The 13,551-nt window shown below is 34.7% G+C and overlaps 1 protein-coding gene across 1 annotated transcript in view; it reads left to right on the plus strand.

Moving 5' to 3' along the window:
• The first annotated feature begins 8,847 nt into the window (after window positions 1–8,847).
• The window catches only part of RYR3 (ryanodine receptor 3), a 190,244-nt gene continuing 185,540 nt past the window's right edge, over window positions 8,848–13,551 (plus strand). The window contains exons 1-2 of the mRNA XM_050710838.1: window positions 8,848–8,856; window positions 13,158–13,277. Of these exons, the coding sequence (XP_050566795.1) occupies window positions 8,848–8,856; window positions 13,158–13,277 (129 nt within the window). The remainder of the gene's footprint in view (window positions 8,857–13,157; window positions 13,278–13,551) is intronic.

Raw genomic sequence — 13,551 nt, forward strand, 5'->3', positions numbered from 1 at the left:
CTGAGACAAGACACTGGCTATTCCATTAATGTTTCTGAGCGTCTGTTAAACAGAAAAAAGTTAAACAAGTTAAACCATGCAGGTTGAGTTTATTATGCCAGATTTTTTTCTCTTATACTTGCTAACTCCAGTTATCAGTTAATTGCTGAAATGGAAATAAATTTGTTATAATGGATGTAAAAGTAAAAACAAGAAAACAAGCCAAATATTACACATGTACATAGTTGCATGTACTTCTTGCATTTTTTTTTCTCTCCAAAAGAATGCTCCATTAAAATGAACTAACACATCTTGTCATTTCTTCATTCACTCATACAATATCATGTCAGATGTCATGGCTGTCAGAGGTGCAAAACACCAATCCCGAGACTACAGTTCTGTAAGTAATGTTAACATACTTACACAGGATACATACTTTTTGGCTGATACCACTTTGTTGATCGTCACTAAGCATCTTGATGTTTTAGTCTATTTGCCCTTTTAAGAATTGACTCGTACTGAAAGTAAATTTAATTTCTTGAAGCCAGCCAGGACTCTACCTAATAGAAGATGACTTTTATTTATTTATTTTTTAAACACTGATTTGCACCAAGCCAGTGATGGTCTGTATGGCTGGTTCACTCCAGCTCTGTTAATAAGCTGCCTGCCTTACAGCTTAAAGGGGTGATTCTTAAATAATATTTTGTATTTATCTTTTTTTGACATAATGAGTAAATATTTTGGATGTTACTTCATCTTGCTCTTTGGTGTGATTTGTTCGTTTGTTCTCACTATCTCAGGCTTTTCTTTTCCATGAAGAGCTGAAAAATAATGCAGCATTACAAATAAAAGGAAGACAGTGAACTGGTGTAAAGGCTTCCTTGGCAAATTTACAACCTTGAAGTATTAAAAAAAGAAGAAGCAAGATGGTCAATACTGAAATACTTTGTAAGGCTACTTTACTGTATAATAGAAATATTGAAGTGATTTTTTTTTTACAGAGTAGTTTTAAAGGAAAAAAATGCAGGAAACTGGCGATGCAGTACACTAAGAAACCTCAAGTTAGTTCACATATGTGTATCTGCTTTGTATGTCTTGCTTATCAATGCTACCTCTTGGAGTTGCTTGGAAATTTGGCAGAGAATGAATATACTTAACCAGATACAGAAAAATTATGGTGAAATTATTCCAGAGAATATGCAAGTGGGCCTTTTTTCTTAGGCTGTGGATGTCACTTCTCATTTTTCTAAAGCAGTTTTTCATTCAGAAGTATTATGTTTAGTGAAAGGGAGTACATTTTAATTTTATTGCTGTCTAATGACTTGCTTATTCTGCCTTGCTGATGACCTGATATAAGATATGGAAGTATGTTCCAGAGTTGAGATTAGGCTTTGATCCAGCCACTGCTGAAGGAGTAGACTGACAACGGAAACCCCAACTCTATTTATAAACTCTCCTGAGAACCATCAGATGGTGTTGTGTGAATTTCCATCAAATAACTGCTGTCATCATAAGGATCCATTTGCAGTGAACTGACTGTGTTTATTGGGGGAAATTCATGTACTTACTGGGGGAGGAAAGGCCTTGGTATGTTACTACCAAATAAATAAAGGCTTTTAATTTATAAAAAACATGTTAAAAACAACTGGTTACAAGTATTGGAAGTCTTCCTACCTCTCCACTACCACCATATATTTAAGGCCTGCCCTGGATATTGTTTTTCTTAATTTGTTTTTGATTTTATGATGATATACAACATGACAGTTGTGTCTAAGTACACTTTTGTTTTAGATCTTAACACATACTGTTTGCCAGAAGATTTGTGTACATTTAAAGCAAAGGAAAGCCTACTGTGATATATTCATGTGACCTCCTCCTAATTCAACTGCATGACTGATGTCTATATTTTGGGACCAAAATATTTGTGTAGCATGCACTTCTGCATGGCGATCCTAAAGCAAACTTAATCAGATTGCAGTGGAGTTGTATAAACTTTCCACACTGAAAGAATGAAAAACATTACACAAACCTTTCTTGTTTCATAAGCGTACCCTGATGTTAAGCTTGTCTTTGGTGCTTGAGTATATGTTTTAGTAAACAATATTTCTAATATTAGTTTATGTAGTAAATAAATTAAAATTTATTGGAAAATGGTTCTTCAATATCTCAAGTGGATAGTGAGGAAAAAGTACACTCGAGACTTCTACAGAAGAGTTGTCTCCTTTTGGTAGTATAGCAGAATATAACCACTGTAACTTGTGAAACAAAATTGGGAGTTTGGAAAAAAGGTAACATCTGCTTTACTGGCATGTATGTGAGACCAAAAATACAAATGCTTCCATGACTGGCAATGTTGGAAAGTGATATTCAGCATATGCTGTAACATGCATTTCTTCCACTTTTAAGTAACTGAATTTCTTCTTATTTTTTCTAATGCATAACCACTAAAGTGAAATAATCCACTTAATTGGAAAAGTATGTGAGGCATGCTGTCTGAAATGTAAACACAACATCCAAATGGATAATGTTGATATTAGCAGCAAAGCTGAAAAAAGGAAACAGGAGAATATTGTATCATTAATTTTGTAACTATGAATCAAATTCTGGTAAGGACCATTAGAAAGTAATTGGTAAAAGTAAAGTTTATTATGTTCTTGAATAGCTGTTAGTTTTCCACTTTGAGGCCGATATGAAAGAATTCCTATATGCAATGAATCTGCAACAGAAACTGTATAGAAATACTACAGTATTTCAACTAAGAAAAATATATATCTATATTCATGAGGGGGGAGGATACAAATATTCTGCTTTCAGTAAGCTTCTATAGAGCCTAGAGTTGTTGTTGAAGCAATATCAGAAAAGAAACAGTTTACATATAGTGACACATTCATTCCCCCAAATATATATTTTTTGCATATCTTTGTGAAATCTCCAACCTAGACTTTTTGGGAGATCATAGAATTGTTTGGGTTGAAAGGGACCTTAAAGATCATCTAATTCCACCACCACCACCACCCCCTGCACTGGGGAGGTACGTGTTCTACCAAGTGAGGTTGCCCAAAGCCACATCCAACCTGGCCTTGAACATTTGCAGGGATGGAGCATCCACAGTTTCTCTGGGCAACCTGCTCCAGTGCTTCACCACCCTCACAGTAAATAATTTCTTCCTTATGTAATCTAAACCTACCTACTTTTATTTTAAAGCTGTTACCCCTTGTCCTATCATTACACCCACTGATGAAGTTGCTGTCTTCATTCTTCATCTTTCTTGTAGGCCACCTTTAGGTACTGGAAGGCTGTTACAAGGTCTCCCTGGAGCCTTCTCTTCTCTAGGCTAAATATCCCAACTTCCTCAGCCTTTCTTTATGGGAGAGGTGCTCCAGCACTCTGATAATCTTTGTGGCCCTCCTGTCTTTCTTACAGTAGGGACTCTGGAGCTGAACACGGCACACCAGGTGCGCTCTCATGACAGTGGAGTAGAGTGAGAGAATCACCTCCTTAGATCTGCTAGCTACAGTTTTGATGCAGCCCAGGCTGTGGGGCAAGTTGGCTTTTTGGGCAGCAAGCGTGTATTGCTGGCTCACATGAAGCTTTTCATCTACCAACATCCATGAGTCCTTTTCTCAGGGCTGCTTTTAAGCCACTCATCCCACAGTCTGTATTTGTGCTTGGGTTTGCCCTAGCCCAGATGCAGGACCTTGCACTTGGCCTTACGAAGTTTCATGAGGTTCAGAGGGGCCTGCCTCTCAAGCCTGTCCAGGTCCCTCTCGGTGCCATTGTTTCCTTCCAGCATGTCACTCATACCACACAGCTTGGTGTCATTGCAAAACTTGCTGAGGGTGCACTCGATCCCACTGTCCCACTGACAAGGGTGTTGTGCAGGACAGCATCAAATGCTGAAGAATCTAACTTCTTTGTGTATGTTTACCAAACTATTGTTTTTAATTACAGGAAAATTACACTGTTTTCCCAATGCAGGAAACTAAAATGGAGGGTTTTAATTGGATGGCAAGCAAATACAATAAGTTACTTTTCTAGATCATAACCTCCAAAACAAAACAAAGTAAAACTTAAAGATGCTTTTCATGTTTATGAACTAATTAATTAGGAAACCTCAAGAGATAGGACTCCGTTGCCTTGGTAAAAATAATTTTAATGACCAAGACTTTCCAGATCCTTCATCTCAAATATAAAAGCAGTAACAGTAATAAAAAGCTGTACCAGAACCGTTTTGTTTTTCAGTTATATGCAAATGAAATTTTCACAATATGCAAGAGAAAAAGTATGCAAGTCTTGATCCCACCAACTGTTGCAACGATAATTATTGATGTAAGAAATCCTAATAATAATATATGAGACTGTAGATTTGAAAAGTTTTGTTCTTTACAAATACAGAAGTAATAGAATCCTTTAAAGTAGCATTGTATGAAGCATGTATTTTAGAATGAGCAGAATGATTGACTATATCTATTGTGAGGATAGAAACTAATTATGGATGGTTTATTAAAGAAATGATCTTTTTATTTGAGACAAATGCATAAATAACTAATTTTATAACTTCTATACTAATATTGAGGGAGCGTCTGTGCGTTTCATTGACTTGCCAACTTGAGTCATCTTTCTTCATTTGCCTTTCGCAAACCTAAGGGTTTGTGTCGTGGAATTCAGTATGCATTGTTAATCTTATAGGAGAAGGAGTTAAATTCTGTGTAGCAAGGTGACTTATCACTCTCAGAAAAAGAAAATACTGTGAGATTGAGTGAAAAAGTACTTTCACTACTAATTTAATTCTACAGCTTTCACTATCTTTAGGTGATTTCAAAGCTGCTCCTTGCAAAACTGTTTTTGAACTTGAAAGGTCTAACCTACAGCTTTTATTAAAGCTGGTTTTAGTTACCCAGGATGAAGATGCATGTTGAATATAAAAACCCGTCTATGATACTTTTTTAAGTAATATTTAAATGCTTTATATAATTTTAATGGACATAATTCATGCTATTTTTAAGCAATTATTTCCTACATTTAAATGAATTTGCAATACTTTTTCAAAAAGAAAAAGTATGATTCCTTACATAAATTTTAGCATTTGTGATTCTACTGATGTAACGTAGTTTTATGTAGTTTACAATATTGTACATGAAAATAGAAACAGACTCAAAATTTTTTTCCACCGTTTTTGGGTCATACTAAAACTGTTTTGAAGTAAAATATATCTTTTTATCAGAGTTGCACCTTTTTATTATAATATTGTGGTATAGATGAAAAATGCTGTGCAAAAAGTATTTATTTTGTGCTATAGATCTTGAAATCTCTAATTAGAAGCCAAATTTTAGGAGTCCAAGTACGAAATATTTACACCTGGAAGCATCAGGATTAATTTATCTGCAAATGTCTTGACAGGCTCTTTATGATGATGTGACGTGCATAAGGGCGCACTGAATAGCTTTTCTGTAAGTAGATATGTAGATGCCAAGAAAAGATACTCACCAAGCAAAATGTAGATTTGCTACTTATTTTGAAGCTATTGCATTTTATGCTGAAGTCACAGTGTAATTATTCATAGCCTTTTGGTAATTATTTAATTGTGTTACGAAACATAAGCTGATGAGTAGCAATTCTCTTTCAATAGTTATTTTCCATTAGTATTGTGTAAACTTCTAGTTATTGTTCATTCTTACCAGTCTCTCCTAAAGTAGCTAATTTCTGCATATTTTCTACCTAAATACATGTTCTAAAGCAGAATTTAATTATCATTACTCTAACGGAGGAGTATTCTTAGGTTTGACTTTGTGGTGTCTCTTCTGTAGGGAGTTGTATCAATTTGCTACAATGTGATATGCTTTTATCTTTCAGTATTAAACAGAGCACCAATGTGGAAAAAATGTGATTTGAAATTTGGAAAGCCTTGTTTCATGTGTGCTTAAGTACTACAGGGATAAAATTATATAAATAAAACATATTCCAAATAAGGTAGTGAGACGACAGAATAGTGAAATATATTTTCTCTTCTGGCCTTTTCCTTCAGGTTGTGATGCCAATATGAAAACGTATATATGTAAAGAACAGCAGGCAAGATTATCTTTTTGAGTCAGGATCAACTCAGCATGATGGTCTTTGGTAGAATTAGGTTGTGGACTCCAACAAACATTGCAAAACATGTTCTACCATACAGTAGACATGAAGGACTATGTAACAATTATAGGATCTTAGAAAAGCAGAGCCTCAATAGGCATATATGCCCTTATCCAAGAAAAGATTGATGACTGTACCCATGCAACAGTGCATCCGTGGATGTTGACATAACCTGTTTTTAAAGATGAGGTAATGCAGGCTTGACAGCCTACACAGAGTCAGTTTTAGTGCTTTGCTCTTCTTACCATTGGGAGGAAAAAAAATGAAACCCTTTTCCAGTACATATCTGTCCTGGTTTCAGGTAGGACAGAGTTAATTTTCCTCCTAGTAGCTGGCAGGGTGTTATGTTTTGGATTAGGATGAGAAGAGCGCTGATAACATGCTGATGTTTTAATTGTTGTAGAGCAATGCTTACACCAAGCCAAGGACTTTTCAGCTTCTCGCTCTGTCCTGCTAGCGAGCAGGCTGGGGGTGCAGCAGGAGCTGGGAGGGGACAGACCCAGGACAGCTGACCCAAACTGGCCAAAGGGGTATTCCATACCATCTGACGTCATGCTGAACAATATATAGGGGTGGCTAGCCGGGGTGGGGGGGCTGGCTGCTCGGGGATAGGCTGGGCATCGGTCAACGGGTGGTGAGCAATTGCATTGTGCATCACTTATTTTGTACACATTATTACTATTATTATTATTATTATTATTGTTATTAATTTTCCTGTCTTAATAAACTGTCGTTATCTCAACTCACAGGCTTCACTTTCCCGTTTCTCTCCCCCATCCCGGAGAGGGAGGGGGGAGGGTGAGCGAACGGCTGTGTGGTGTTTGGCTGCCAGCCCGGCTAAACCACAACACCGTCATGAATCCTGCTACAGTATTTCTTACTACTAGTACTGTCTGTTACACATGGGAAACATGTATTCCCTATGATTGCAGAGCAGCTTTTTCTGTATGTTTAAAAACTGTTTATTGTGCCCCTAATTAATTTCCTTTTATTTCACTAAACCACAGAATCACTGAGGTTGCAAGGAAACTCTATAGCAGGTTATGCATAACATTGACCAGTTGGATTTTTAAGTATCTCCAAAGATGGATACTCTATAACCAATCTGGGCAACCTGCTCCAGTGTTTGAGTATGCTCATCCTAATATTTAAAATAAATAAAAATTAAATGGAATTTGAACAGTCTGTTGTGATGCAGGAACTTGGTAATATTAAATGGAGCTAGTAGGAACTGGGCTCAAAACAAACATGAAAATTCTTTTTTTTTTTTTTTTTTTTTTTTTTTTCTGTAGCTGAACTGTATTGTTGCAGTGCAAAGGAGGCTGTGAGTTCAAATTGCCCAGGGCAATACTTGTTCAAGCTCTGTTTCGAAAATAGAGATACTCTTTTTTTCTTCTCAGTTAGAAGAAATTTTTGTGACAATAACCATGCACTGAATCTGTGCATTTTGGACAAAGTTCTGCAGAAAATACAAGTGCATGGAGACAACTTTGCAGTGAGACTATTCCTCTTGTGAAAGGAAGTGTTGTGCATCAACAAATTTACCAACTCCATCTTTGGTAGTGGTTAGATCATTGTCAACTCTGCCTGCGATTCCTTACTTGTTGAGAAGACTGCAGCACCTTTAAAAGGAAATATCTGGTGAATTTTACAAATTCTACAGGATCATTCTAGAAAACTTGAAAGGAATGCAGTCCTGTGGGAGAACAGTTTTTAAAGCTAGTGCTCAAATGTTAGTCAGCATTTTTGTTTGCATCTGTGTTTTGTGATACAGTAACGTACATACATGAGTAAGGTGGTATCCATCAAAATGGGAAGACGGCCATGGATTTTTATTTTGTACATTTCTTTGCAAGGATGATATTTAATCAGCAAGTGTAACCATATGATGGTAGTTAGGGCTGTGAAGTGCATTAACTTGATGTGCTTTCTTGTGTTACCATGTAAAACAGGAGCTCAGATTTTTTATTTTTAATTATAATCTGTTAAATAGTAATATACAGTTCTTCATGGAAAGTATATATTATAAAATAAAACTTCTCCATAGTTTTACACTGTTCTTTCAACCGCGCCAGTTTTACATTTAAGTTAGTGGTTCATGTGCAAGTACTTGCATGTTTATGTGCAATTGTGAGTAAAATACAAGCAAAATATGCATGCCTCTTTCAGGAACAGCTTTGCTGTTTAACCTGTAGATTGTAGTAAGCAGCTGATTGTGTGTCTACTGGAGTTTTCAATGTCATGTCAATTTTATCAGTTCATTTTCAGTACTGAGTATAATAGAGAATAGAGATTAAATCAGGTAGATGTTGAATCATTTGGTAACAAGCTAAATATAGGAAGCTGGAAGTTTTTCCAGCAAAATTTGCACATTTTATACATATATATAAATGTGCCTTTGTATATTTAATGTATTGATGGCTTTGTGATTCTTAATATGACTTAATACAAAGCATACAGAAGTTTACTGTTGAATACAATTTCTATACAGACTTAAGTGTATTGTCTAAATGATTATAATTCTTAATCCTGGGATGTATATGTAACAGATGAAGAAACAATTCCTTTAGCTGTTGAGATTCCTTTATTCTGAAATCCTGAGTTGAAAAACCATTGAACTAAGCTGAAACAAGGTCATGCCTAGAATGCATTGTTTCACCTTGATTAGTGAATCACTTTGCAGGAAGTCAAGTCATTGATTAAGTAAAATCAATATTGTATAAGTTTTGGCTTACGATGGCAGTGGTAAGTTTATTTAATTGTTTAAAACAATTTAAGTTTACCATTATTATGAAATCTGAGGAGGAAAGATAACTTGAAGACTAAGCCTAAATACTGTCTGGTAATGAATGGTTGAGCTGTGGTTCATTAAAAAAACTCTTTTTTTAATTAGGTGGATTTCATGCTTCTTAATGTTTTGCTGCTGAACAGTTTTCAATTAAAGAAATTTTTTAATATTAGACATAATTTTGCAAGGAAGCGAAGTTCTGATTTGGTAAGGATTTCCATCTTCAAAGCAGAAGATACTGAATTGACTGACTGTCATTCAGAAGTATGTTTATTTCTCAGATATAATAACTCAACCTATGCAGATGTTACTATGTAGTACAAAATCGGATTGCGTCTTCAGCTCTGACGAAAGCGAATAAAAATTTATGGTTTCAGTACAAATAATTATGTAGTTACATTAAAAAAAAGAGAGAGAGAAAACATCTCCAAAACTTTTTTCTTTTTGCAAAATTCCTGTATTTGTATAAATAGGTGAATAATATGTGACGGAACTATGACACATTAGCTAGATGAAACTCAGTAGATCCTGCAGAATTTCAGGCTACGTGAAATGTATTTTAGTAAAATCAGTACGTTTGTATGTATAAATATTCTTAGAATTGGTGGTTTTTTTTGTAAGCTGAAGGTTTCAGTTGTTCTCCATCACGTTGCTAAAGGACTGATTCATGAAACTTAACCAGGAGAAAGGAGTAATTTTGATTTTCTCTTCATTAAAAAAAAAAAAAAAGTTAAAAATTGCTATTCATCTCTATTCCTGAATAGATATGATTATGGTAGTACACAATCTATCTCAAGGTTAACTGTATAATTATTGATGCTACTGGTGGAAACCAGTTATTGTTACTCTACACTTAGAATGTGCGTAGCCTTTGAGAAACAATAGGGATGGTCATTTCTTGAGCAATGCCTAGTGGTATGCAAATTTATTATTTATCCATGCACTCATTAAACCGTGGAAGTATTTTGATCAACCCGAAATTATGCCTCCCTCCCCCCGCCATGACTCCTGTTTGCTTACTGAAACACCTCTAGTGAGGTGGTGAGGTGTTGTACAATTGCTTACAGAGGTGCTTTCCAGCCTATCAATCGATATGCTCTAAAAGTGTGTTATTATTTAAAAAATAGTAAATAAAATAATAAATAAATAAATAAATAAAAGTCTGAGCTTTTAGATGAGAAAGGTAACATTTAAAAGACAAACACACGTGCAGTTACATGGCCCTTTCCTCTATTTTTGGTCAGTGTATAAATTTTCTTGACAAACTGGATCTCAAGGAAGTTGCATGGGGTTTGTTTTGCTTTTGCTTTGCTTTACTTTTGTTTATCTTTGAGATTTTGCTGTATATAATTTAATACCACATCACTACTCATCACATGAGTCTCTGCATCTCATTGGGTTTGCAGGCTTAATCGTTTTCATACTGAAAAAGGTATATTGAAATAAATATATTAAATTCTTTGTAAGAGAAGTAAAGGTCAAGTTTAAATGGCTCTGGCACCGTGTGTATTTAAAAATAAGGAGAAGAAGAAAATGAGTTTACCAGGAAAAAAATTTAAAGTACCACAATTTGTTTGAGAGAAGTATCAAGAAGGTGTTGCAATTTCATTATAGGATGATAACTCCAGCACTGATTTCTGTTTAACGTCTTCAGGCCAGAAAAGCAATTTCAGACCTCAACTAGAATGATCTTACTTCAGTAAGTTTACTATAATATCGAATCATCTTAACAGCAGGTCATTGTCTTACTTCTAGATTATATAGATTCCACCAGTTCCTTATGTTCAGTTCACCTGTGCCTGAATAACAAACTCTTGAAAATTCTACTCTAAAACTGTCTGAAATTGCCATCAGTATTGAAGTTGTTCACCCTGTGTAGCGCTACTTTTATCAAACAATGCATTTGCAAGTGAAAGGGGACATTGGGGATCTAGGGGAATAATGTAAAACATTGATGTTGAATGTTGCGTATGATCCTTCAGATATTATCAGTATTTTAGTATTATGGCATTTAATGATCAGTAAGGACTTTGTGAAGCCAGTGTAAATTCTAAAAATTGTTATTTTTTGCATTCTAGAAAATTAAAATATCAATTTCATTTTGTTAGAAACTTTTGGCATTTTTATGTGCATGTATTTGAAAAGAAAATAGTGTATTTTAGTTACGTATTTTAATTAAGTTTTTATCTATGTTGTCTGAAGGCATCGTTTTATTTTTTAGAAAAATGAATTTCAGTAGATACTGTGTATATGCATGTGTGTGGAGTGATGAATACTTGAATGTGGTAGGGAAAATAAATACAATTGCAGCTATATATAAGTAATTTAATGTAATACACTAATAAGTGTAAACTAGGGGACAGTCTCAATTACACTCTAAATCTCGGTATTTATAAATTCATGTTTTAGTATTTTATTCTTTTCAAATCTCTGAAATATGTGTGTTCAAAGGTTGATAAAGAAACCAGATGATGAAAAATGATCTATCCTTTTATCTTATACTTTGTTTTTATCCCCCCCAACAGATATTCTAATTTCAAGTGTTAAAAATTCATGAACAAAGGAAAGTAGTAATAAGTGCTTAAGTTTACTGTGTATATTTTCCAGCTCATTATACAGAACTTTAAAAAACAGCAAGGTTTTTACTAATAAGTTTGAAATATGAAATAATTTCAATGAAATATGAAATATTTCAAACTAATAAGTTTGAAATAATTTCAGAGAACACTTTACAGAAATTGAAGCAGAAACAGCAGGGGAAAAAAATGTTCAACATTAATTAGGTAATTTGTTTTACATCCTGCTTCACTATAGATCTCTGATTTTTTTTTATATATAAAACTCATGAATTCACATATTGTACTGTTAAAAATGCTAGATAAGGAAACACTGTCTGTAACTGCTGACTGGTTAGTTTTAAATATAATAGCTATCCGTGGTAGTAGTGGTAAGTAGGTAGTGAAACACCACCTAAAAGAAAGCCATGTAACTTTCCCACATTTGGGAAACCACACAAGTGAAAAAAACGCTTTTGAATTCCCACTTTAAAGGATACTTCACTTAATTCCTTTGGTAAAATTTACTTCTGTCCCTTCCAGCTTTTATTTCAAGTGTCAGTAGCTGTGCTCCTGTCATACTATTTGAGTTGCATAATGGACTGGAAAAAGAAGTGCTGATTTTAGAACATAATTGTTCAAGTGATCTCTCAGTTCAGGACAGGCGGCTGTTGTGTATCTGTGTTGACAATAATAATTGACACCAGTGTAGCATAGCTGGGTGGGACACTAACATATCATGTTGCTCTTACTTTATCAGCTTCCGCCCCCTTGAAAACTTCTAAGGCAGTGTCTTCTGGTGAACAGCTAAATACCTTTATAAAAATAAGTTCTTCTACCTGCTAGTCTACAAGTGGTGTTATGCTTGATTAGTGGACAAGTAGTGGAAATTTAAATGATTTTTACACAGTGTACACACAGTTGAACACTAAAAATAATCTGGTTTGGCATGTTTATATCAAGTTTAGTATCACATGTTAAGAGGTGGATAAGGGCTTGGCACTTTATAAGTAAGTGTCTCTGGCACTGCATTATGTAACAATTTGTAAAAGAACTTTCAGTATAACTAGGATAACTAAACAATAAGACAGTTTTGCCTCACTTTCCCACAAGTGTCTTGTTTTTGGAATATGTCTTTTGAGGAGCAAATTCTTATAACTTATTCAAACAGTCACTTGAAAAATGCCTCTTGGATTTTTGGTTGTAAAAAGTTTCAAAATTAAATGAGACTAAAAATTAAGGTTGTGCATCAGAGAGCTTACATTGGAGGCATACTGTGCTAACAAAAGAAATTAAATTATGTGTAGATTACTGTTCCTTGCAAGATCAGTCTTAGATTTTTACTGTAAACACGAATCCTGTTTTATAGAGTATCACTGAGTAGTGGTATACTTCCATTTTTTTATGACACCGTAGCTAGTCACTGCTAAGGCTACTGAAGAGCACAGCACTTGTCAAAGTCCTGGAGATTATATGTATTGTGTGTCACTTTGATGCAGTCTTGAATACAAATCTATACATGCACATCTGTAAACATACACGTCAACATAATCTATATATATGTACATGATAACAATTATAGGAATATAAGAAATGTCCTTTTCAGCAGATTCCAGTGTTCCATTTTTTTAGCACTATAGTGTGTATGCAACTTCTGATTATTTACTTTTCTTTCTTCTTTCTTCTACTTTGCTTTGTGACAGGATGACGAAGTAGTACTTCAGTGTGTTGCCAGCGTTCACAAAGAACAAAGGAAGTTTTGCTTGGCAGCTGAGGGACTTGGGAATCGCCTGTGCTTTTTGGAACCAACATCAGAAGCTAAAGTAAGAAGTAGATGCTCTCAGCTGGTGTAATTGGTCAATGAATGTTAAACTACTTACTATCACGAATACATATAATTGTGGTTTCTTTAATGTGGTGCTAGATGTGCTTTTTGTATGCTTCTCCTTCTGTGACTGCAACATGAGATTTCTTAAAAATTCTAAATATACTTTGAGGCATACTTATTTATTAACAGTCAAAAGCCACTACTCTTTAACTTAACTCTGTACCTGAAATGCTTCATATTTTCAACATTATGTCTCCAGACTGTTAATA

The sequence above is a fragment of the Cygnus atratus genome, chromosome 5 (genome assembly GCF_013377495.2).
Source record: "Cygnus atratus isolate AKBS03 ecotype Queensland, Australia chromosome 5, CAtr_DNAZoo_HiC_assembly, whole genome shotgun sequence".
NCBI classification, from domain to species: Eukaryota; Metazoa; Chordata; class Aves; order Anseriformes; family Anatidae; genus Cygnus; species Cygnus atratus.